General features: G+C 43.0%; 1 protein-coding gene across 1 annotated transcript; it reads right to left on the bottom strand.

Annotated features, from left to right (window-relative positions):
• Positions 1-409: 409 nt before the first annotated feature.
• On the bottom strand, positions 410-7809 carry LOC106973686 (heparan-sulfate 6-O-sulfotransferase 3). The gene has a single exon (XM_027065111.2). It carries the CDS (start codon positions 7720-7722, stop codon positions 7033-7035), a length of 690 nt encoding a protein of 229 aa, XP_026920912.2. The 5' UTR covers positions 7723-7809; the 3' UTR covers positions 410-7032.
• Between the last annotated feature and the right edge of the window lie 15503 nt (positions 7810-23312).

Genomic DNA, 23312 nt, shown 5'->3' with positions numbered 1-23312 from the left:
ATTTTTTTGAATGAAGGAACTTTTCTCTACTAGAAGTTAATTTTATTCTTTCTTTGCTTTCGTTGTAGGAACTAGTTACTTATTAAAAAATCTATGTGGACAAACTGTACACTTAGAAATTGTGGAGAAACCCACATCGGCTGTCATTGTTGTTGTTTTCTTCTTCCTCCATTTTCTCTCCCTGTCTTGCCTTTCCTCTCTCCCTCTTTTCCTTCCTTTTCTCATTTCTTTTCAGTTCCAAACTCCTTTGCTTTAGTTCCTGTTTTTGTCTCCCACCACTCTTTGTCAAAACTTTCCCTCATCCTTCCTCCCCAGGCTGCTGCTTTTCCAGGGCTCACAGTGAATTTCAATGTGCCGGGGGAGGGGGGGGTAGCGGGGGTGGGTGGGGAGGAGGGGGACGAAGAACAGGAGGACCACCGAAAACGACGGTTCTAGAAGCTTATGTGTTTGAGAGCCTGTGAAATCCTCCCTGGCCTCAGAGATTTTAAATTGTTCCAATCTATATTATCTTTGTCTTTTATGCTTCTAAAGCTTCACATCCAATAGCCACATTTGTATCCAAAGCATGGATTCTTTAGAGTTTGACAAAGCTGATCCCATGCATTCGATTTCCATAAATCCCTTAAAGTGTTTGACCAACTTTTCTCATTTTGCAAAAACGTCTAACAAAATCACAGGGGAAAACAATTGTTCTTGACATCACAACAGTTTAATATGGTAACTTATTCATTAAATTGTGCTTCACATCAATGGAGATCCTCAGTTCTACAAACTATCATGTTTTAAATAGCAATAAGGGTTGATAATGTCACAATACAATCTCCTAGTACCCGAGTTCATACATATTATTGCACAGAAACAAAAGGAAATATCTCTTAGGTGAAATAATTTACTATCTATTGGATCACTATCTTTACATCTAAAATGGGGCACCAGATAAAAGTCTAGATTTTTCTTTCCAACATTTTTCATCTTTGATACATTAAATGAAAAATAATGCAAACAAAACCCAGAAAGTACCTCTGGGGAACAAAAAGAAACAAGAGAAAAAGGAAAGAAAAGATGGCCATGTGATTACAAACAAAAGAAATGATGGGTTGGTGGAGGGCAACTGTGACAATAACTAAACCACGCAAACTCTGCTTCCTTAGAACGCCGTCTTCCCCGGCAAGAACTGAGGTCTTTCAGCACTGACATCTGGCCCTTTGAGGAGTTCCCACAGTGCAGCAGAGCACGTATCGCGCAGAGGCTCCATTTAATGCGTCAAAGGATGACAGTTGCAGCCTTTTCGGTAGAAAAGGAAACAGAACGCAGGCTTCGGAAACATCTGTGCTTCGGCGTTCTCAGATCTGGAGTTTTGTTAGGTCACCTCGAGTCCTTGCCTGGAAGTTCAGGGGCTTTGGTCTTGCAGATGTAGCTGGTGTTCATAGCAAGGCCAGTCCTTCTGGAAATCTCAGCACTTCTGCAAGGTGGATTGGTTTTGCCAACATGTGGCGTGGATGGGTCCACGTGCGTTCCATCCACGAGGCTACGAAACACACAGGTCTCAGAACTCACCCACTTGCCCAGAAGGGCTAATTCAAAGTTTTAGGGGGTTAATTCAGATGCGTCCAGGTGAATGTGGTAAGGAGGACAGCAGGATTCTGTCCCGTGGAGAACGGAGGAGGGGGGTAAGGAAGGTGCCTTGGAGAAGGAACCTCTCTCTGCATGCTCCCCGGAGGCGATGTGACTGGGTGGAATCATCAGACTCCGGCTGCCCTGATACCCAGCCGGGAGACTTTCAGTTGGAGTTCTGATGACCAGTGGAGGCACAATAACTGTGGGAAAGGAAAGCCTTGGAGACGCAGCTGTGAGCAGACCGGGGTATCCTTTGTCTAAGTCCAACCCAGGTTTCCCTTTGATCCAACCCTTCCAACTCATTCAGCCTTCAGTCCTGTCGATGCTCTCGTCCTGTTTCATGAGCCTCATGCCCTTGTCATCTCTTTTAAGTGGCCCAAAGAAATACAGTCCACATGTCTTCAGCCTGCTCTTGTTCTTGAGGACAGAAACCGTATGTCGTTTTTCTATTTTTCAATATTTCCTGGCACATATGTAATTCCCATTCTTTTCACCTTTGAAAGACTGCTTCCCTTTTAGGAGCCCTCTCCTCCTCTATAGTTACTCCTACTCTTCCAAACCCCCACCACTGCATGATCCCATTATACAGGACTTTCTTCTCAGCTAGAGGTCAAGTTTAGAGGAAGACGATCAACTCTGTGTGAAGATGTTAGTCTATGACAGCTTAAAGCATTTCCTCTCTCTGGCAAATGTGCAAGGGGACTCATTTAACACCAAATATAACCTTTAAGAACCAAAGCAATAAGTTGCTGATAAAGTTCCAGAGATCTGGGGAAGAAGTAGAGAGGAGGGGAGATTTTTTGAGCAGGGATCTATTGATCATTCCTCACACCTAACTATTCAGACTGTTACTGATTCTAGATATTTCTAACACTGAGCTTCCCTAAGGAGTTGTGAGCATATTCCCTCAGCCTTCATCTTGAATCGGACTTTGGATTGGCTGGGGTGAACAGCCAGCATGAGGTGTTTGAACGTCTGTGCTTCTCAATCTCCCCTGAAACACTGCCCATCTCTTGGACATTTCACTGCTAATAAGATGATTCCTCATTGGAGGCAGGGGTTGTGAGCCAACTCTACCAGTTTCCTTGGTATCTTGTAAGTCAGTAGTTCTATAAGAAGGTAAGGAAAGATATAAATCAATAAAGACTTAGATTTCATATTCTTGCAATTCCCAATCCTGATACTGATGCTGAACAGCATAAAGTAGTAGCAAAGGCTATGAAGTCAAGACGGGGGCTCTAAGCAACTTTCTTGTTAATAAACTAGAATTGAGAAATCTTTTAACATCTCTGAATCTCCATGTGAAACTATCAGATGGGATAATGAATAGAGGTCCTCTGTAGCTAACACACAAGAAAGTAGTGGAGATAAAATGGGATACTGAGTGTACAAATGTTTGGAAAGCATTAAATGCTATACAAAGTTATGAATTTTAATCTTATCCTTTGCAAAACATATGACAGAATAGAGAACTCTGAAGAGCACTCGAAATATTTTTCAATTCCCTTTGGTGGCAGAGACTGATAGTTTTATCAGTATTAAGTTTCATATTGCCTCTTTAATAATAGATTCCCCCCTGTTGGTCAAGGTGCATGGCAACCAATAAGGAAGACATTTCCTGGTATCCTTTGTTTACTTGTAGCTAATGGCTAGGTTCTAGCCCATGAGATGTGACTGGAAGCGATATTTGCAACTTCCTTCCGTACCCTCTCTGTTGTCTGAAATACAAACAAGATGGCAGGAGCGGCAGCAGGCACCTTGCATCATGAGGTGGAAGGCACGTGTTCGTGTTCGTATGAAAGAGCAACAAAGAGGGGGCCTTGGCTTCTGTAACTCACCAGAGCTATCCGACCGGTTTGTCTTTTAAATGAGAGGACAATGGCTTTGATCTCCTTGAAGTCATTATTATTTTGAATTTCTCTGTTAAAGTGGCCAAGTGGGAATCCTATCCTATGGATTTAATGTTTGTTTTTGGTTTTGTTTTAATGATCCGTGCTCATCTCCTTGCCAGGTCTATCTCTGGTAGACTTTCTTCCCTGTATAAATACTATCTCTACTCAGGCTTGAACAAGTCCTCATATTTCAAACCCTTGATTAGACGATGACCAAGTTACCTCCTCTAGATGATAAGAAACACGGTCTTATAATTCTTTAATAGCACACACGATATCCTTAGCTGTTGCCCAACACTGATTGCTAGTGTTATTAGTTATTAGAAGGAATATCCAAATAATTCTCAGGGCAGGCTTTCTCTGGTTAGCAAGAGTAGGCTGCCAAAAAATTAAAAAGAGACAGAAGAGATAGTATACCTTAGTCCCTGATGATAATTTCAACACACACACATAAACACGCACACGAGGACACCCCGTCCCAATCTGGGGCTCTCCTTGCCTAGAGAAGGGAAGGAATGTCAACCTGGGTGTTGTAAGAGTCAGTAGGATGTGGAAGCCCCTGGGGAATTTTCTCCCCCTCCTCTTGGGCTTTTAACAGCAATGTACCTGGTATTGATTTGGTTTTGGATCTTAAAGCTGTTGACTCCCCATGGCTCCCAAGATCCAGATGTCTTCTGTTGGCATCCCCTCTCTGAGCTTCACTCAGCATGTAGGTGTGCAGTCAATTTTTGGAGAACAAACTGTGTCCCTACCTCTTCATTTCTATCAACATAGGACCCCAGGGATATGACAAGCGTGCTGCTTTCGAATGAAATGATATGAGGGAGGAAGCCTGTGTCGGTCTTTTTAATTTGCTCAGCACTGGCCTCGGGCCAACACAAAGAGATGGTTTCTCCTCTGAACATCCTGATATCTGGTCTCAAGTGGAGCTCCATACATCACGCCTTCAGCGGCAAAGAGCCTTTTGATATAAATCCCGAGATGCCTAAGGAACAGTGTGAAGTCAGCAGAGGCTGCCTCCAAGTCTCAGCTATGCATGAATTCCCTGCCAAACATTTAAAGTGAGTTTAAAAGAAACAATCCGAATGCTTTCTAACTTGTTTTGATTTTCCACATGACAAAACACTGGATTGTTATTGTGTGAGTGTGTGTGTGCGAGCGCGTGCGCGTGTGCGTGTCACAGAGGCAAGCAGATAATTTGCAGCTAGGCAGAACATTAGATCCTAACATCGAAATGTGACGATGGAGAGAGAGCTGCTCATTAACTGTAGCTGCCATCTTCTTCCCTCTCTACCTCAGGAACAAATCATGGGTAAGATTTTGTGAGTCTAATTTCTACCGACTAACAAGCAATGTTTATTTGGTCCCTTTAACTTATATATGTCTCAAAAAGTGTGACTGCCTAAAAAGTCATCAGTCTCTCAGCGTGCTGGTGGGCCAGGGATGTGGAGACGTCCGGGCTCACCCCAGGCGGCGTGGCTCTGGGTCACGGCCGGCTCAGGGCTGGCACAGTTGTGCCACGCACGTGGGTTAGAGACAAATCCTTCTGGGCTTCAATAGCTGGCTTCTTGCATGATTGGCAGGAAGCTTTTATCCCTCATGGAACACACGAGTAAAAGGAGCTTGCACTTTGCAGTCTGTCACATCTAGCATACAACCTATGAGGAAGCAGGTTATTGTCTGTGGGATTCACTTTTCCCATCTACGTAATTGGGCCTAATATCTACCTTGTTGTGAACAGATTTAAAGTATGAAAAGCCCCCCCCCCCCCACAGTGATGGACACAAGGGAGGCCCCCAATAATACTCCCCTCACGGGGCAGATGAAGCCAAGGGTAGTGAGAGAAGTACAAAGCTGCTTCTCCAAATCTCTCTTTGATGGAGACACTGGGCTCCCCTCTGTGCAGGCAGGCACTCCATGAATGCTTGTGGGTTGATTGACTCTCAACCCCAGAGAGACTATTCTGGAGGCCTCTGGCTTACGTAAAGCTGGCTTAAACATCAAACATGTTAGATATCAATGAAATAGGCTTTTCAATCTGATTTAGGGGTTTCACTCATTTTGCCTTGAGCTCCTTGAAAGGACTGATCAGATCAATGTTGTGAAACTCTTGACCCGCTCTGATCCTGCTCCTGAATGCCTGGCAAGGGCTTTCTATCCCCTTTTCCCCACTTTTCTCCTTATTATTCGACAAACTTGGTGTTCCTGTAGTTGTGATTGGGAAAAATTGAAAGCGAGAAGCAATTGGCAATGCAGCACATTTTCAGGTCCTGTCTCACACACTCCAGCCTGAGCTGCCAGCTATGGGCATAGTCTAACAAGAGGAGAAGATCATGTGGGTAGAAGAAGGTTACCAGGCTGGAGATAGTCAAGATGTTGGGAGGTAGTCTGTCTAAACTCCTGGGACAACTGGCCCACTGAGTTCCATGTCTCCTAGCATAAATCAGTTATCATTTATTTAGTGACCCTGAAGATCTTTTGCATATTGGCTGGCTAAGCTCCTAGTCTTTGGGCCACATTCTTTTTAAACGTCTTTGCCTCTGTGCTATAGCAGAATTTCAAACTTGGAAGTACCATATCAAAGAAGATGACGGCTCCAAAGAGGTAAAACGGAAATACTCCTGGAAACACTACAAGTTCTGTAGCCTATTTGGAAATGTTAGACATAGAGTTTTCTTCCTGTTTCCCCCAGCTCTTAATTTATTAGTCAATTCTTTTTGAATGAAAATAAAATCGGTAAAGGGTGATCTTAGACACTTGTTAATAAGCACATTTTCTCTTAAATGCCACTACCAGTGTTCATTTCTCAGGGCCTGTCCTGAGACATGCCTGTCCTGATTCTACCAGCCATTCCCTAAAAGACGGGAGATGCAGCACGGCTCCGAGCTGAGATGCAGGGGCTTTGCGGGGTGTGAGTCTCTAGTGATCGTCAATAGGAGGGTGACCTTGTTTAAAAACAGCTGCAACAACAAAACACCGCTACTTATGATTTGAACCGCATTCGCACCGGGTTCAAGATGAGAGCGAACAGCAAAGCGAGGGTTGGCGTAAAACCTCATTTAAGGGTGGAAGGGGACTTCTTTCTTTCTCTTTCTCTCTAGACAGACCAGTATTTCCATTACAGAGTCCGTGTGAAACAGACCAGTTTCAGCAGAACATCCAAGCCATAATTTGGCTTTTCATGTGTGCCTCGGTGGGTTCCCATGCTGCTGCAAAGGATGTTTTCAAGAACTGTTTCTTTCTGGTGCTTCTCTCCTTGAGCTTCTAAGGACGTCTAAGTCAGATGCATCCCTACCCTACTTAATATCATGGATTGAAAAACGTCAGGGGAAAAAAAGAAGAAGAAGACAGATCCTCTCCAGCTGGGCAAGGATGAAGACAAAGAGGAAGCAGGTGTCCAAATGAAGCCGCCTACAGCCAGATGTCCTCCGGAAGGCCCATCCTTCTCCAAGGTGACCAACACCACAGAAGGTCGGTGCGCCTGCTCATCCCCCCCAGTCCCGAGGAAGGAGAGTGCAGGGGGTCACCATCTCACCACCTGGCTGTTGTAGTCCTCGGTGACCGCCCCGTCTGTGTTCCCATCCTCCTTGGGCCACCGGTGGCCCCTGTGCTCCCGCTGCAGCCTGCGCCCCTCCCGCCTCTTTTGCCGGTCCCTCTGGTGCTCTAGCTGCTTGGTGTGGTGGTAGCGCTGCTGGAAGAGATCCTTCGCGTACTCGTAAAGCTGCATGTCCAGGAAGTTGAGCTCCTCGATGCGCTGGCGGGCGCCCTCATTGATGTCCACGTTGGAAGCCCGCGTGATGTTGAACTGCGTGAAGGGGGAGATAAACTTGAGGTTGAATGTCCTCTCAAAGAGAAACTGAGTCTTCCTCTGGAATTCCGTGAGCCCAAAGAAGGCCATGTTCTTCAGGTTGTTTTTCGCGCTCTGCAACAGGATGGTGTTTCTCTCACTCTCATTCATGAAAGTCAAGTTGTAGCAGCCCACCAGGCTCAGGTCGGCCAGCATGCGCACCTGGCGGTTGTTGGCCAGGTTGTAGGTGCAGTCCATGAACTCCCGCAAGCTGACCCCAGACCAGTCGTCCCCAGGGTAGCAGGTAGGCAGCTCATCAGGGGTGGGGCTTCTCCCATCACACATGTGGAGGGAGGTTTTCCACGTGGCCCCTCTCTGGACGTGTTTCCACTCGCTCAGGTAACGCGACACTGGATCCCGTAACATGGTGATGTAATAGAAATTCCTGGAAGAAATTAGAAGGAAGAGGGTCAGTCAGTCGTTGACAACCACAGCTCTGGGATTCTGAACCTCCGTTGTGTTTATATCAGCACTGAGTCAATTGCCTCTTCTGCCAAATGTTCATGCGAGCGTTGTTGCTTGGATTTGCACCTATCAGGCAAATGTTCCCAAATGTGATATTTCCATAAACATGCACGGACCGGTTTTCAATACCATTCATTTGTTGGGTATTTCCTCCCTGCTCCAGTGTGGGGAGAGATGTGGTGGGGGAATAGGTCATTCATTCATTAAGCAATTTCTTCACTGATAAATTACTACCAGAAATAACAATACCTTATGTTAAGAAAACACACCAAGAGTTTTCAAAGTTATTCTCCAACCAATGTTTTATTTGATCCTTACAACAAACCTTTGTAGCAGATGTGGGACTATTTGACAGGGAAACGTGCAAGGAGGCAAAGTGATTCATCCAAGGTTGTGGGACCAAAAAGGGCAAAGCCGGGAGCCAAGCCTCCTTAGTCTTGCCTGTTTACACTGCTGTTTTGGATTACAAGGTAGGTGGGGTTGGGGGACGATGCGTTGTATGTGGAGACTGATGTTCACTGAACACCTACTGTGTACTAAGAGCTGCGACAGGTGCTTGATGATACTAGCACAGATAATCCTCAGCACAATTTCATAAAGGTTCTTTATCATAACTTCTTTTTCTTCAAAGCTGAGACCATAGAGACTGAGAAAGGTGAAAACACAGTCTAAGATCCTAGAATGAATTAATACTTGAACTGCAATGGAGTCCAGGCCTATTGATTTTAACACTTCTGTGCTTTCCTATGTACTGTATTGCTATTTTAAAAATAAAAATATAATTAATATTTATTGAATGTCTGTTTTTTTAATTTTTAAAAACGTTTATTTTTGAGAGCCAGAGAGAGAGAGAGAGAGAGAGAGAGAAGAACCATGAGCAGGGGAGGGGCAAAGAGAGAGGGAGACACAGAATCTGAAGCAAGATCTAGGTTCTGAGCTGTCAGCACAGAGCCCGATGTGGGTCTCAAACCCACAAACTGCAAAATCAGACCTGAGCCGAAGTCAGACGCTTCACTGACTGAACCCCCCAGGCCCCTTGAATGCCTATTAGTTGTCAGGTACTGTGGTTATTATAAGCACAGGTCTTCTCTACTGGCATCAGATGGAACATTGAGAAGAAATATGTCTTTCAAATGGTTAGCTTCAGAATGATTCTGTAAAGATCAGGGTGCTTCTGGCTTAAAGAGGCAAGAAAACTGTAAAGAGGCAAGAAGAGAGTTGGAAAAGTAGATAGGTAAAGACACAACACAAAGCATTACAGGAAAGTAAATATTGATTAAAATGAGGAAAACCCTTCTCATTATTTGAGCTGCCTCCCAATGAAATGAGCTGCCCACCCACCACTGGGACCAGGAGTGACAGTCAGAATGCCCCTGAGCAGACAAATGGTCCTGAAGAGCTCGGAAAGGAAGACTGGTCTTCCCTTGGCCAAGCTAACCTGGATTTTTTTTTTTTTTAAACTTAATACCCAGGAAAAGCAATGACAAACATAAGGGCTTTGAGGGTGCACTGCTTTTGATGCTGCTTTTAAAAAGGAGTTGATAGGGTGCCAGGATCGCTCAGTCGGTTAAGTGTCAGTCGGTTAAGCATTGGGCTTTGGCTCAGGTCATGATCTCGCAGTTCATGAGTTCGAGCCCCGTGTTGGGCTCTGTGCTGACAGCTCAGAGCCTGGAGCCTGCTTCAGATTCTGTGTTTCCCTTTCTTTCTGCCCCTCCCCTGCTCATGCTCTGTCTCTCCCTTTCTCTCTCTCAAACATAAATACACATTAAAATAAATAAGTAAATAGGAATAGATGAACTATAATATTTGAAACTACACATTTACTATATTCAGTTATTTTGAATGTCTAGCCAGACAGTTTGAAACGTGCTAATGAAACTGCACTACCTTAAGGAATGCTAGCGTCTCCTTAAATTAGAAAGAGGAATGTGCTGACCACAGACAGGCCAGCCCCAGCCCTTGCTGTGGCCAGGCCCCATTTTACGTTACTCCATTGTCTTTCACTGTGACAGAATGACAATTCCATCAGTGGGAGAAAATTTCCTGAAAGGTCAGTAGGGAAAGCAGAAAACAACCTGATACAGCTTCTGGGCTCCACGACGAAATGTTGATGGCGAAGTTTTGTTCAGAGTAGGTATTACTATGGTTGAACGCTATATGACATGTCATTACTTAATCCTGCTTTGGTCCCATCTCAGGGCTTGTTCATCTTTACATTTTATAAGCAGAGACTGATGTTTATTTCACAAGACAATTGCATAATAAATATAGAAACACAATAATGATGATAGTCACATAACTCATTAAGGATGCCAAACACTTCAAGACAGAATAATCTAAAGCAGACCGATCTTTAAATTGGGACAAAGACCACAAATGGAAGATTTAAGATTTTCCTGTTAATTGGGCAGAAGAGAAAACACACACAAAAAAAGGATTTAAGGAAAACGCATGATGACAATCAGTTGATAAGTCTCCACCTCATTCACGTGTCTCAGGGTTAGAAACAATCTAGATTTTTTAAATCATAGGAGCTGGAGGGTTTTATGGCCAGGAATTACAACGGTTTGTGACGTAAAGGTTTAACTGGAATCTGCTCCTGGAATTTTAGTGGCTTTTGTCTGACTCTGGAAAATTGGCCATAGAATTGCTGGGGCCCTCGTTCCATTGGAAATTTACAGGGTCTCAAAGCTGACTGAACCTGGCTTGGCTTAAAATGGTATTGGTTTCAAATTTAACTTTATTCAATTTAACACCGCAGTTAACAATGACCACCCAAGCTGTAGGATGATGTTTACATGAGTAAAATAAGTCCCAAATGTCTTCAGGTTCTGCCAGCTAAATAGGTAAGAGATCAATTTGTACGTAAAACTCCGACATCAAGACACAAAAATGTACTAGTGGGACATTTACATTGACGGAGTACAAAGTTGTCCCAATCTCATGGTTCCGTAAAGGAATGGCCCTTCGCATTTAAGTATTGCTTTAGTCAGACATATTCTCATGTATGTTGTGTTTCCTTGTTTAAATCCTGCCAAGGATTCAAAATAGAAATTTAGAAAAACAGTAAAAATAAAACAACGGGTTGAAGAGCACTCAACTACTGGTGAAAGACAAAACACTTAAACATGATCAATTAAATAATTTTTTCTCATCTCTACTTTTCCATTTTCATTTGCTTCTCTCCTTTCAGACAGAAAACTGCAAAGATCACTGTTGAAATGATGTTTATGTCCAGGCCACACGCCCACATGTGCAGCGTACAAGCTTTGCTCAGGTTTTATGAATCTTCTGCTCACTCCAAAGAACAACACGTACTCATTTTCTTCTGTTCTCCAGACTCCTGATTCAGTTTCTAGGGAGAAGTCTTAGAGGGTGCCACACTACTTAAATTTGCAAGTTTCTTTTGTACGCCTTTCTTGTTCAACAGCACAATGGAAGGTAAAGCAAAGAACAGAGAAAGACTAGCCCCAGCTCCCTAGCAAAGCCTCTTATGGCCACAGTGTGGAGGTCTTCATCCACTCTCTCCGTCTTTCCTAATGCAATCTCCTAGCCTAGGTACGGCGTCATCTGTTCAGACACCATCCTTGCAGTTGACTTCAACTCCCCTCAGATTTGGGAAACACAAATAAGTAAACTACTATTTTCCTCCCTCATCTACCATTCATTCGTTTGTTAATTCTGCCAATGTTAATTGAGCCCCTTGTGTTTGGTAAGCAGGTGGGGGGGTGGGGTAGGGTGGGTAGGAGACACCAGGGACTCAGAGATTACCAACACATCACCCTCGAGGGGATCTCCAGCACCCAGTGATTTTGTTGCAGTGAAAGAATCGCTAACTACCACGGTAAGGGAATGTTCTACCAGTCTCTTGGGACCACAGCAATCTCTGAGACAGATAACTTTATTTGTCGGTGACAGCATTCTGTCAGCAGGTCATCCGTTTGCCACCAACTTCATCGAGAGTTTGGGCAAATTCATTTAAGAATGTCTATAAAGCAATTGCAGCCCTTTCGAATTGTCATTCTTGGGCCCCCAAGGTAATGATGGCAAATATGGGGTGTGCTCGGGAAGATTAGGGAACAAGTCACCTTGGTTAGTTCAAGGATGATTTTAACTGATGATGATCATCTGGGCCATCGTGGCTTACTCAAGTTCAGGGCCACAGAAAACACGCTTTTCCACGGCTGCTTTAGAACCACCTGAACGTCCTGCTCTGCTCTGAGGGAATCACATCAAACAATTCTACATGCAGCGCAGAGGCATGACTGCCCTCCTTCAGTCTTTGACTTGTCTTTCGCTCACTTGCAACCTGCTGCCTGGCCTTTTGTGGCCCAATTCCACCTTGCCTGATTTTTCCAGCCTCTGGGGTTTCCTGCATTACTCACTGCACTTTTAACCTGCACGTGAACATCGTGGTCACCTCTACCCTTGAATCTCCTTTTTGATAACTGGACTCAGGCCTCATGTCCCACAACACCTCACACAAAGTCCTGCTCACAGCAGATGTTCAATACACGATGCCACATAAAATAAATGATGATCGTATGAGATTAAATGTATTTTAATAACTAAGGTTAATATCGCCTTTGATAAATATGCCACTATCTTCTTTCCTAAAACGAATCCAATATTGTTTTTGAATGTTTAAAATGTGTGAAAAGTGTAAAAAGATACATAATCTATGAGTGTGTCCATCATTTGATTGTGATGGTCCACGTGCAGAGAGAGACAGTCAACACAGACTTTGGGTAAAAAGTAGAGTGTTCAAGCAACAGGTAATTAGTAGCGATGAGGTGGCTTTTTAAAAATGTTAAGCTTACTAGTTTTCTTCCCTATTGCTTCAAAAATCTGTATTTCACCAAGCAGTTTATTGTATAATTGCTCATTTCTTTAATTAGCAAGCCATTTAATTAACACACGCTTATCGAGGGTTTGTTATGTGTAAGGATCTGCTCTAACAAATGTGGAGAACATAAAAAAAGAATAAAATGCCCTCAAGTATTGTGTGTGTAAGGGTGGTCGATTAGAAAAAGCCATTGTGTAGCAAGTTACGGAGGTAAGGAGTGAACAGGCAATATTTAAGAGAATAGTTACGTATGTACGGAGAGAAGAGTGGTCTAGGTTAGACCAGGAGGTTCATGTTGTGCCTTTCACAAAATGTTTGTTTAATATATGAATGGGTGGGAGCTACAATAGGATGCTGAGTCCAAGGAGTCATGGGCTCTGAATACAACTGTCTATTCCCCAAATGGGAAATGTGTTGATTTAAGAAGACTCATTTAGCAACAGTGTTCAGTGTAGACAGAAGTAGACAGAGCCAGGAGAGACATTTGGTAGCTGTGGTGAAGGGCCAGCGGGGAAGAGCCCAGAACCATCGGCGTGGATGAGGAAGAATCAGGGACAGATTCCTATCATGCACCCATCTGTCACCCTTCCTTCCCTACTTCCACATTGCCAGCTTCCTCCAAACTACCTTTCCCTCTGTATATTCTTCTTCCCTTTTACCTCATCCTTCCTTTTCAATTCCTAAATGAAAGAAGGCAGAGCCAGTATGCCCATCAAAATGGTGGAATGAGAGTAGACGTCTCTAGAATCACCCTGCATGTGGTGATTAAAAAATAGTTTTATGAGGCTATCACTTGCCTAGCCATTGAAAACACATCCAGAAGAATCTACAAAATGCTACGTTCACAGGAGAGATTTAATAAATGTATTCCTTCCACCACTAGATTAACCCTTGTAAAATCAAGCAACAAAATTAGTAGCTCCATGGTCCACAGCTCTGTGCATTCAGAAAAAACAGCTCAAGTAGAAACTCCTCCAGCCAACACCCTGTGATGTCCTCTGAGGAAGAAGCTTCTACTCCCCTGTAACCTGTGCCATTCATACTTTGTCTTCATTCCAGTGACCAGTGACTGTCCTATCCCTTGAACAGGTGTCATGCCTCACTCTTCTTATTTCACCCGGAGCATATGGTGCACGACTTTATACAACATGGATGTTCAGTTGTTCAATGTTTGTGGAATGAAAAAATATTTTATCAGCTACTGTCTCAGGGATTCTGATAGTGATACCCCCGGGAAACTGAACTTGGTGCCTGGACCAACAAAAGTTTACCCAGGCTAACAGTTTCTCTTAGCCTAGATCTTGTGAAATGTATGGAAAATAATCAATTTTTCCACCTTCCTGTCACCGGACACTTTTCAGTGAGTTTTCCCTACCTAATCAAGTTTTGCCAAAGCTCAGCATCTCACAAAGAACCTTGTGAACAGTTGGAAGGTGGACTTGGGGGTCATCTGACAGAGATCTTTGGTCCTCCCAAAGGAGTGGTACAGACATCTAACAGCATACACCTTAAATGTAAGCTGATGTGCGCATTTTCAAATAGTGACACTTAGCTCCCCTTCTGCCCCACTGTACTGCATACTGGAGTCATTTTCCAAACGCTCAGAATGGAATTAATTTCTTGACTCTCTTTAGAGCTGCGCACTCATTATGGGTACCCATTCTTCATTATCTCAGTAGAGTGTTATCTGCATTCTACTGTATCTGATAGGCGGAATGGTGGCAGTTAGAGCTTGGCAATCAGACTGCCCTTTGACACAGTGATGAAAAGGCCTTTTATTCGAGCCTTGAAAACAAATTAAGGAATTTAAGAATGATGTTCTAAGCAAATGGGAAATTGGGAACTATGATTGTTAAGTATGGTAATAAAGAACTTTCAGAGGCTGACAGTGGTGTGTGTCAGAGCGATTGGTTCCAAGGATGTCCAGTATTGTGATGAGAAAATGGAGACATGCATGTGTGGTTATCTTACTTCACACAGAAGCTACACGTCCCCCACCCAGCTGCCACTGCTCCTCCCTCGCGGCGACTTACAAAGCAGCCAGACCCTTTTGGCTGAGGCCTTTTTATTTTATGTACTACCCAGAGATCTTGACTCTTTTCAGTTGGTAAGATAGAGGGGAGAGGAATGCCCGCAGCCCTCCTCTCCTCCTCTCAGGAGTAGAGACACTTCTCATCACTTTTCCTGCCAGTGTACCTGATAAGTTTAGAAGGAGAATACTTTTAGATGTAGCTGGTTTGATCCTTTTTGTTTCTAAATCAGTGATTCCCCACCTCCCCCCAGTTGGAAATGCAATACATCGGGGCACCTGAATGGCTCAGTTTGTTGAGTGTCTGACTTCAGCTCAGGTCATGATCTCACAGTTTGTGGTTTTGAGCTCCATGTCGGGCTCCGTGCTGACAGCTCGGACCCTGGAGCCTGCTTCAGATTCTGTGTCTCCCTCTCTCTCTGTCCATCCCCCTGCTGCGTTCTCGTTCTCTCTCAAAAATGAATGAAAAAATTAAAAAAAATAAATGCAATACATTGATTTTCATGCCACTATGGAAAATATGAGCAATGAAGAATAGCAAAAAAGAAAAAAAATTAAAATTATGTATAAGCATTTCACTCATATATAACCACAGATAAATATATATTTTTCTTTATAGATTAAGGATCATAAATGAGCATGATATTTTTAACCTGTAATTTTAAGAAAAAGGGTTTTTTTTTACATTTATTTATTTTTGAGAGACAGAGTGAGACTGTGCGAGTAGCGGAGGGGCAGAGAGAGAAGGGGAGACACAGAATCCCAAGCAGGCTCCAGGCTCTGAGCTGTCAGCACGGAGCCCGATGTCAGGCTCTAACCCACGAACTGAGAGATTATGACCTGAGCTGAAGTCAGACGCCCCATCGACTAAGCCACCCAGGCTCCCTTAACCTGCACCTTAACTCAAAACTACAGAGTGAACACTTTTTCTGTTTTATTTAATATTTTTCTATAAGAGTGTGATATTCCAATTATAGATGTACCATAATTTATGTGACTCATCTCCCGGTTTTGGACAATTAGGCTGATTCTATTTGGAGGAGGATACTACAAACAATAATCTGGTGAATATCCCAAGCCATAAATATTGATGCAGGAATAAATTGCCAGGAGTAGAATTTTGAGTCAAGAGAATTGCCCCCATTTTGCTCTCAAAATGCCAAAATATAACTGACTATCACTAGCATTGGAGAGGACAGGGCCCTTCCACGAGGCCTGACATCAGGAGGTGCTGGGGGACAAGGCCGCCCAGAAGCTAAGGGAGGCCTATAAAACAGGCTCTTGGCTCTGCTCCCTTCTGGTTGGACCAGGAAGAGGTCCTGCCGGGATCACATTTACCAAAGTTGGATGTTCAAGGACCGCCGGGGTGGGGTTTGTGACAGGGTGGTATGGAAACATTCTTCCAAAAAGATTTGTTTATTTTGCACTGGATGAGCAGCTGGAATATCAAATTAGAGACTAGACATCTGTGGAATCAAATCCCACTCATCAGTCTTGCAGCTATATTAAAGCTGACATCTGGATCAGAAAGACGGAGGTCCCTCACCCAATTATATTGGGGCCGGTCCTCCCAAGAAACAGCCCCTTGAGAGGCAGCATTTCTGCAGCTTTTAGTTGTCAACTAACTTTAATTATGAGAAGCCACAACACAGTACTAAAACAACCACACAAAAGCGTGAAATAAGAGGCTTCCGGACCACACTGGTCATTTCTCAGCGACGATCAGCCCACCTTCCAACCTCCCCAGAGGAAGAGGTAGTATTTATCGATAAGATAAAATTTTAAGTCCTGTCCCGTTGCTGCTTTATATTGACACGAACGCTAGGAGCCTCAGACTCACTAAAATGCCATGATTTTTGGGCGGTTGTCTAATTTGCTTTCACTTTCCCCCAAGTGGCTGCCGCAAGAATAAATTTCAGGGCATGCATGTTCCAGGGGCTTGTTTTTTGCTATCTTGCTGAGTACAGTTCCTTCCAGTACAGTTCCAAATGTGCCAGGGAGGGTCCTGCTCTCATGCATTATTCAGGCGCTTCCGTGCTTATTTGGTTCAGAGGCGCCCTGCTTTGCGCTGCCTTGCTGGGATTTGGGCAGGAGGACGTCTCAGGGCGCTCCGCTCTGCAGAGCTGTGGTTTATGCGTGTGGGCATCCACCTGAAGCCTGGAGCCGCCCCAGAGTGAGATAAGGCCCAATTCCGTCTCACTTGCAGCTCTAATCCCAGCCGGGCAAAGCGGAACACCAGATAGTACACTCCGATTGTGTTATCAGGTCGTGCGTGTTCTGCTGTGCTCTCTTCTTAGCTAATTTCCCAGACGCTGCTTTTAGCAAACGTGAGAATTACCCAGGGTAGAAGCAACGAGGTGTTTCCATTGCAATTGTTTTGCTCTAGCCAATTTGGAGAGGAAAAGAAGTAAATCGGGATATTTAAGAGCAAGGCACGTGTTTCAATATTTAGGCTTATATATTGAATATATATATATCTGACGGCTTTGGTACACATTTCCCTAAAATATTTTAAGAACTTAAGAAAAAAATCATCTGTGTCCAGATTTTGCTGTGCTCGTCCATAAAAGATTCTTCTGAGTTAGGATTTTCCTAGATTCTGCTATCATGACTTGGCAATCATTTAAGGATATTTAACAAAATACCTGAGAGATCTCTGCTTGATTCCATCCCTTGGCAGTTCTCAAAGAAAGAGTGACTTGGAGGTCATCCCTTGCGCAAAGATTAAGGACCAAGCTAACTTAAAATATGCAAAGTTCCATGTGAAGCAAATATTGATATTAATAGCAGTAATAATAACGGCTAACATTTATTGAGCGCTGTCTATGTCCAAGTACAGTTATAAGTGCTGTATTTGCATTAACCAACTTAGTCATCAAAATAAGAGTTACATAGGCTTTTAGATGATGTCTGTAATTTCACCAAGCTCTCCCAAAGAGAGTTCTGATGGTCTCCTATCCTCTTCTAGGAGTCAGGCTGTTTTAAAGATGCAGTTTATGAATTAATGCTGCAGTGGGCCAGGCTTTGTTTAACTCAAAGCTCTAGAAGCAAAATGAGCATTTTGGGGTAAGGGGTTTGTGTTTACTTGTGGGGTGGGCAGCAGGAATGAGGGTGAGGCAGCACACTGTAGGGTCGGGGGGCAGAGGGTTTATCTCAACTCTGGAGCATATGGGCTCAGAGGGTCCTCTAGACGGTCACAGCTTAGAAGTTCAGAAACACTTATCCCGACCTCGGCATGCACACAAAACTGCATAACAAATTTGCACTTGAGCTATAGAGACTAGTGGGAAAGACTGCAGCTGCATGAGTTTTTTAACACTCCTGAGGAATCTAGAAGCCAAAAGACTGTGGTAATCTCAGGACAATAATGGATGGTTGGAAATAGCGACACAAGAGAATTCCGATAAGGCAGAGCTCACGCAATGCCATAATTCTCTTCCTGGCTTTAACATAAGTCTTTTTTGAACACAATGCTACAAAATCTCAGAAATGTGTTCACAGGAGGTTGTCGGATCCTGAAGTTGGCTTTTGTTTCGGAAGAGAAGATTCAAGAAAATACACGTCAAGCTCTCCTCATTTGGACATTGCATGGGCGCATAATTTTGAGCACGTTGGAAACTTCACTGAAGGTGCAGTGGAAAGAGAATGGGTTTGAAGTCAGAAAGATCTGGACTTCAATTTTGGATCCTCCTCCCCCTTGATGTGCGCTGGTTAGCTTATATGACCTCTGGGGGCCTTGGTTTCCTCGTCTAAATAGCCAGGGTATATACATGCTTATTTCATAGAGTTGCAGGATTAAAGTAATGAGCGTGAAGGGCCCGGCGGCAGCTGATGCATGGCAGTCCCTTAACGTAAGTGCACACCCTCCCCTTTGACAGTTTTCCTTCTTGCATGATTATCAGAACCTCAGGAACTAGCCAAGTACCGTCAAGTTTTAAATGTTAAACAAGCTGTGTTAATAATAAAGAAAGAGAGAATGCTTTTCTATTTGTATAACATGCTTACAGTTCTCAAAACACTTTCCTTATCCATTATTGCACTTTATCCTCAGTAAAGGATTGTATCATAGCAGAATTTTCCAGGTGAGGACCCTGGCGTTCAGACATAGGAAAGGATGTTCCTGAGGTCAAACAACTCAGGCGCAGTGGCTGTGGGACTTCTCTTCTGATCCGTCTTCAGCTACTATACTCATTCATTTATTTATTTAAATATATTTTTGATTACGTCTTTCATGCCAAACACTGTGCTAAGTACTTGCGATATAATGGCACACAGGACGCGGCCTGACCTCAAGGAGCTGACCACGCAGTCATCTTTGATGATCCTACACTGTTGTGTTTTGCTCCTATGTAGTTGAGTTAGAAAGAAAACATGGGATTTGCACATCATTCTACAGTTTTGGAGGTTTCACTGATGTGTATATTAGCTCATTTTCTCTTTGAAACCCACCGAAAAGGGAGACCCAGAAGAAATAGGCAAAAATGCCAGGATACGGATATGCCTTTAGGTAATATTTGAAGTTGTAGAAAAAAATCAATCTGAAATAAGAAACTCTTATTTCTAAGTAAGCAGTGTTGTGGACCTCAGTCTGGAGGCACACAATGTCTAGCGGTCTCTCTTTCTGTGATGCCAGTGGCCACTGGTGATCATTTATTAAAGGATTGCGAAATGGTGAGATTCTAATTCTATCATTTCTGCTTCATTTGTTAGCCACAATGCTTCTATAAGGTGAAACTGCCCTTTATCAACTATTTGATCCCCCAAGGTATAGTTGATATAGTTAGGAAAGGTAGATGAATGTGTGAATCATGTTATTTATTGGTTTCAAAATAATAGATTACTTTCCTAGAATCCTCCAGAGGGGCTTTTTTTTGGATGTTGTTTGTTATTTGTTTTTTCTATCTCTAACAGGTCATGAGTTTAAACATATTTAGTGTGTTTCAAGACATTGCAGACATTATACTTATTGATGTTCAAATTGTCTAATTTTTGGCCAGTAGGATCTTATTCAAGATGGATTCTGAGTCCCTTTGATTTGGTCCCTTACATCCCTATAAGCCTTTTATGCATATTCTTATAGGATCTTGAACGTTGCAGAAGTTGCCTATTAACAAAGACCAAGGAAGATGGGGTTACAGCTGGAAACATGCCACCAATCTGAAAGAACAAAGTGATAGCTGCCCAGCCTCTCCTCCTGGCCAGCCCGACCTCTCGCAGTCCCTACCCAGCAATGTAACTGACGCCTGTGCTAATTACCCCTGAGCGCAAATGGGGAAACAGACCTGACACCATCTTTAACTCTCATATGTTCTATCTGGGCCCAAACATCAGGGGTTTCCGCTTTGATTTTTTCTTCTCTCTTTTTTAAGTGCACATGCGTGACATTTTCCTCTGTGCTTGGAACAATAGGCAGGGCCAGTGACTCATCTGTGACTAGATGCCAATGTCACTCTACAAACTAATCTAGGAGAAACCAAATTATGCTGGAAGTAACACGGAGCCCTAATGAGGTTCTCTCCCAAATCCACTTATTCCCAATAACAGCGTGAGTTCCTTCCAGAAGCCCGGCTTACCACGTGGACACTCAGTGGGACCCTCCAGCTGCGGTGGGCTCTGAAGCACGGCTGTAATTCTGCCTAATTAATAAAGCAATGACAGGAATTTAGAAAAAAAATATATATGCACGAGAATTTAAATCTCCCAGGAAAAAATCAATTCGTTCTGTCTAAATTTTGCCTTGGGTGCTCCCTTTATCAATTCAAGTGTGGAGCACAGTGACCTTAAGTTGCAAATATTTTTCTTCAGGCATGATTGAAGCATCAGAGAGGTAATAGCTTTCAACATGCATTTCTTAGAAATTTAAAAACACTCAAATGAGGACACTCATTTCCCCACTTTGCTCTGCTGTATGGAAATCAGAGAAAATAATCTTTAAAATGGTCAAAATAAATGTAGCTCGGGGCTGCTAAAATTAGCTTTACCTTTGTGTAGTCAACACCTGGATTAAAAATAAGAAGCAGCAAGCCTCAAGAAGCAGAATTATACACCTGTAATGCCCTTGCTTGCAAACTTCCCAAACATACCCCTCTGCATTTATTATTTCTCTTGGTGATAAGAATCTGAGTTTAATAATCAGAAAAAAAGGAGGCGTCTGTCTCTTAAAAATGGACACGACTCCCGTCTCCGAGTCCTCCACTGAAATGATGTGAAATATGCTGATGTTAATCGAAAATGAAAAATAATTCAAAGCCATAATGCAAGCAAACAAATGTAACTGAAAAGGGAGAAAGAAAAAAAAAATCAACCAAAAACATCAACCAAAAAACCCAGCTAAAAGTGGATCGTCAGTGTTCAGTTCAGCTTTGCTAGAGCCACAAGGGGGCTCTCAAATCTTTCCAAACACTAGGTAAGTGCTGAGAACTGTTTTTCTAGTAATTAATTTCCACAAATCAATATTACCTATTAGTGTACACTACAGAGACAAGCTACAGACTTCTGACACTTTATGCTCAAGTTAAAGAGAGAGTTTCCTATAAAAATTCTAGGGGCCTGTAGCGATTGTAAGTCAAAACCAGAATGAGTTGCACCTGTGATTTCCTGTGTCTGCTCTAGCATAAAAAATCCCAACACTGCACATTTCATCAAAGGTTAAAACTGAATTTGAAGCACCATGTATATAATGGAATACATTGACCTCTGATGCATTTTTAAAGGCTGTCTGCTTCCTTCCACCACACCGCGCACCCCCAAAACAGCCAAGGAGGCTGATACACAAAAGTTAAAATGCGGTGACCCTTTCCTGGGGCAGGGGGAAGTTGCTAGAGCCATTAGCTCTGAAGGTTTTCAGCTCATGCTGAGAGTTTTATGGTGTCTTGGTGTTTGCAGCCTACATAAAGAAAAAAAAAAAAAAAAAAAAAAAACCTTGCAAGGAAAGAGGGTATTTTCATTCTCCATTAAGCCAGAAGATGGAGGCAGGGTCTGCTGAGGTATAGGGGCAGAAAAGGAGGTTTCTGCAACTAAGGACAGATTGGAAACTCAGCTTTCTCCGAAGCTTTCCCAGAAAAGAATACCACATATCACCCCTACCTCAGGCAAAATAAGGGAACAGAACAGACGTGCCCCCAAAACATTCTGTCAGATTCATTAAAATATCAAAATCATCTTTGTACAAATTCAGAAAGCCCCTCTGAGCTTTGATATAAAATGGCTTCTGATAACGGCCTTTCCTCTAATGGTAACAGTCCCAGTGAAGGGTAAGGATTGGTAACAATTCCACTGCGATAGGGCAGGAGTATTTTCATGGCATCTGGGGGATGTGGACCTTCTCCTTCTGGGCAGCTTCTCTCCTAGAACTGGCAATGAGGGAGGAAGGGGACACCAGCTAGGACAGCTCAATTGTCCCTCTGGATCAGAATTTCCACACATTCATCCACTTCTGAAATTAAGAATCACCATAGAGAAGCACCTGGGTGGCTCAGTCAGTTGAGCAGCTGACTCAGTCATGATCTTACAGCTTGTAGGTTTGAGCCCCGCATCAGGCTCTGTGCTGACAGTGTGCAGCCTGCTTGGAATTCTCTCTCCCTCTCTCTCTCTCTGCTCTTCCCCCACTCATGCTTTCTCTCTCTCTCTCTCTCAAACATAAAAAAATAAACTTAAAAAAAGAGAGAATTATCATAGAGTAAATCCTGGTGTAAGAAGGCCAGTGTTCTGCCTTTAACTCAGGCACCCAAGAGATGTGTTATGGAAAAACAAAGTTCTCTCTCATCAAATCTGACACTGCTTGGCATATGCCCCAAATGCATATTGAATTAAACCTTGATGTAAAATGTGTAAATTTTTAGCTAGCACTTTTTAGAGTTAGTGCTTCCCCAAGTATTTTTTTAAATTGAAGTATAATTGACACATAATACAGTTGACTCTTGAACAGTGCAGGGGTGAGGGGTGCCCACCCCAGCACAGTTGAAAATACATGTATAAGTTTTGACTCCCCAAAACTTTAATAATAGTTTGCTGTTGGCCTGATAGCACAAACAGGTGATTAACACATATTCCGTATGTCATATGCATGATATACCGTATTCTTATCATAAAGTCAGCTGGAGAAAAGAAAATGTTATTAAGAAAATCATAAGGAAGGGAAAATACATTTAGAATACTGTTCGTACATTTATTTTTGCTTTTTAAATTTATTTCTTAAAGATTTTTTAAATGTTTATTTATTTTTCAGAGAGAGAGAGAGCTAGCAAGTGAGGGAAGGGTAGAGACAAAGGGAGACAGAGAATCTCATGCAGGTTTCATGCTGCCAGCCAGAGCCCAACAGGGGGCTCTAACTCACAAGTCACGAGATCATGACCTGAGCTGAAAACAAGAGTCGGATGTTTAACCAACTGAGCCACCCAAGGACCCTCCCCCCAACAATACATTTATTTTTAAAAATCCACCTACAAGTGGACCCATGCACTTCAAACCCATGTTGTTCAAGGATGAACTGTATTATATTAGTTTCAGGTGTACAACATAGTGATTCAATATTTATATATATATCATGAAATGCTCAACATAAGTGTAGTTACTGTTTGTCACCATACAAAGTTATCACAATATTATTGACTATAT

This window comes from Acinonyx jubatus, chromosome A1 (assembly GCF_027475565.1).
Source record: "Acinonyx jubatus isolate Ajub_Pintada_27869175 chromosome A1, VMU_Ajub_asm_v1.0, whole genome shotgun sequence".
Lineage (NCBI taxonomy): Eukaryota > Metazoa > Chordata > Mammalia > Carnivora > Felidae > Acinonyx > Acinonyx jubatus.
The sequence above is the reverse complement of the archived record's forward strand: the minus strand, read 5'-3'. Positions and strand labels throughout refer to the sequence as shown.

Bases quoted from the DNA above. Each gene is read 5' to 3' on its own strand.
- LOC106973686 (XM_027065111.2), bottom strand. From the start codon at position 7,722: ATGTTACGGGATCCAGTGTCGCGTTACCTGAGCGAGTGGAAACACGTC.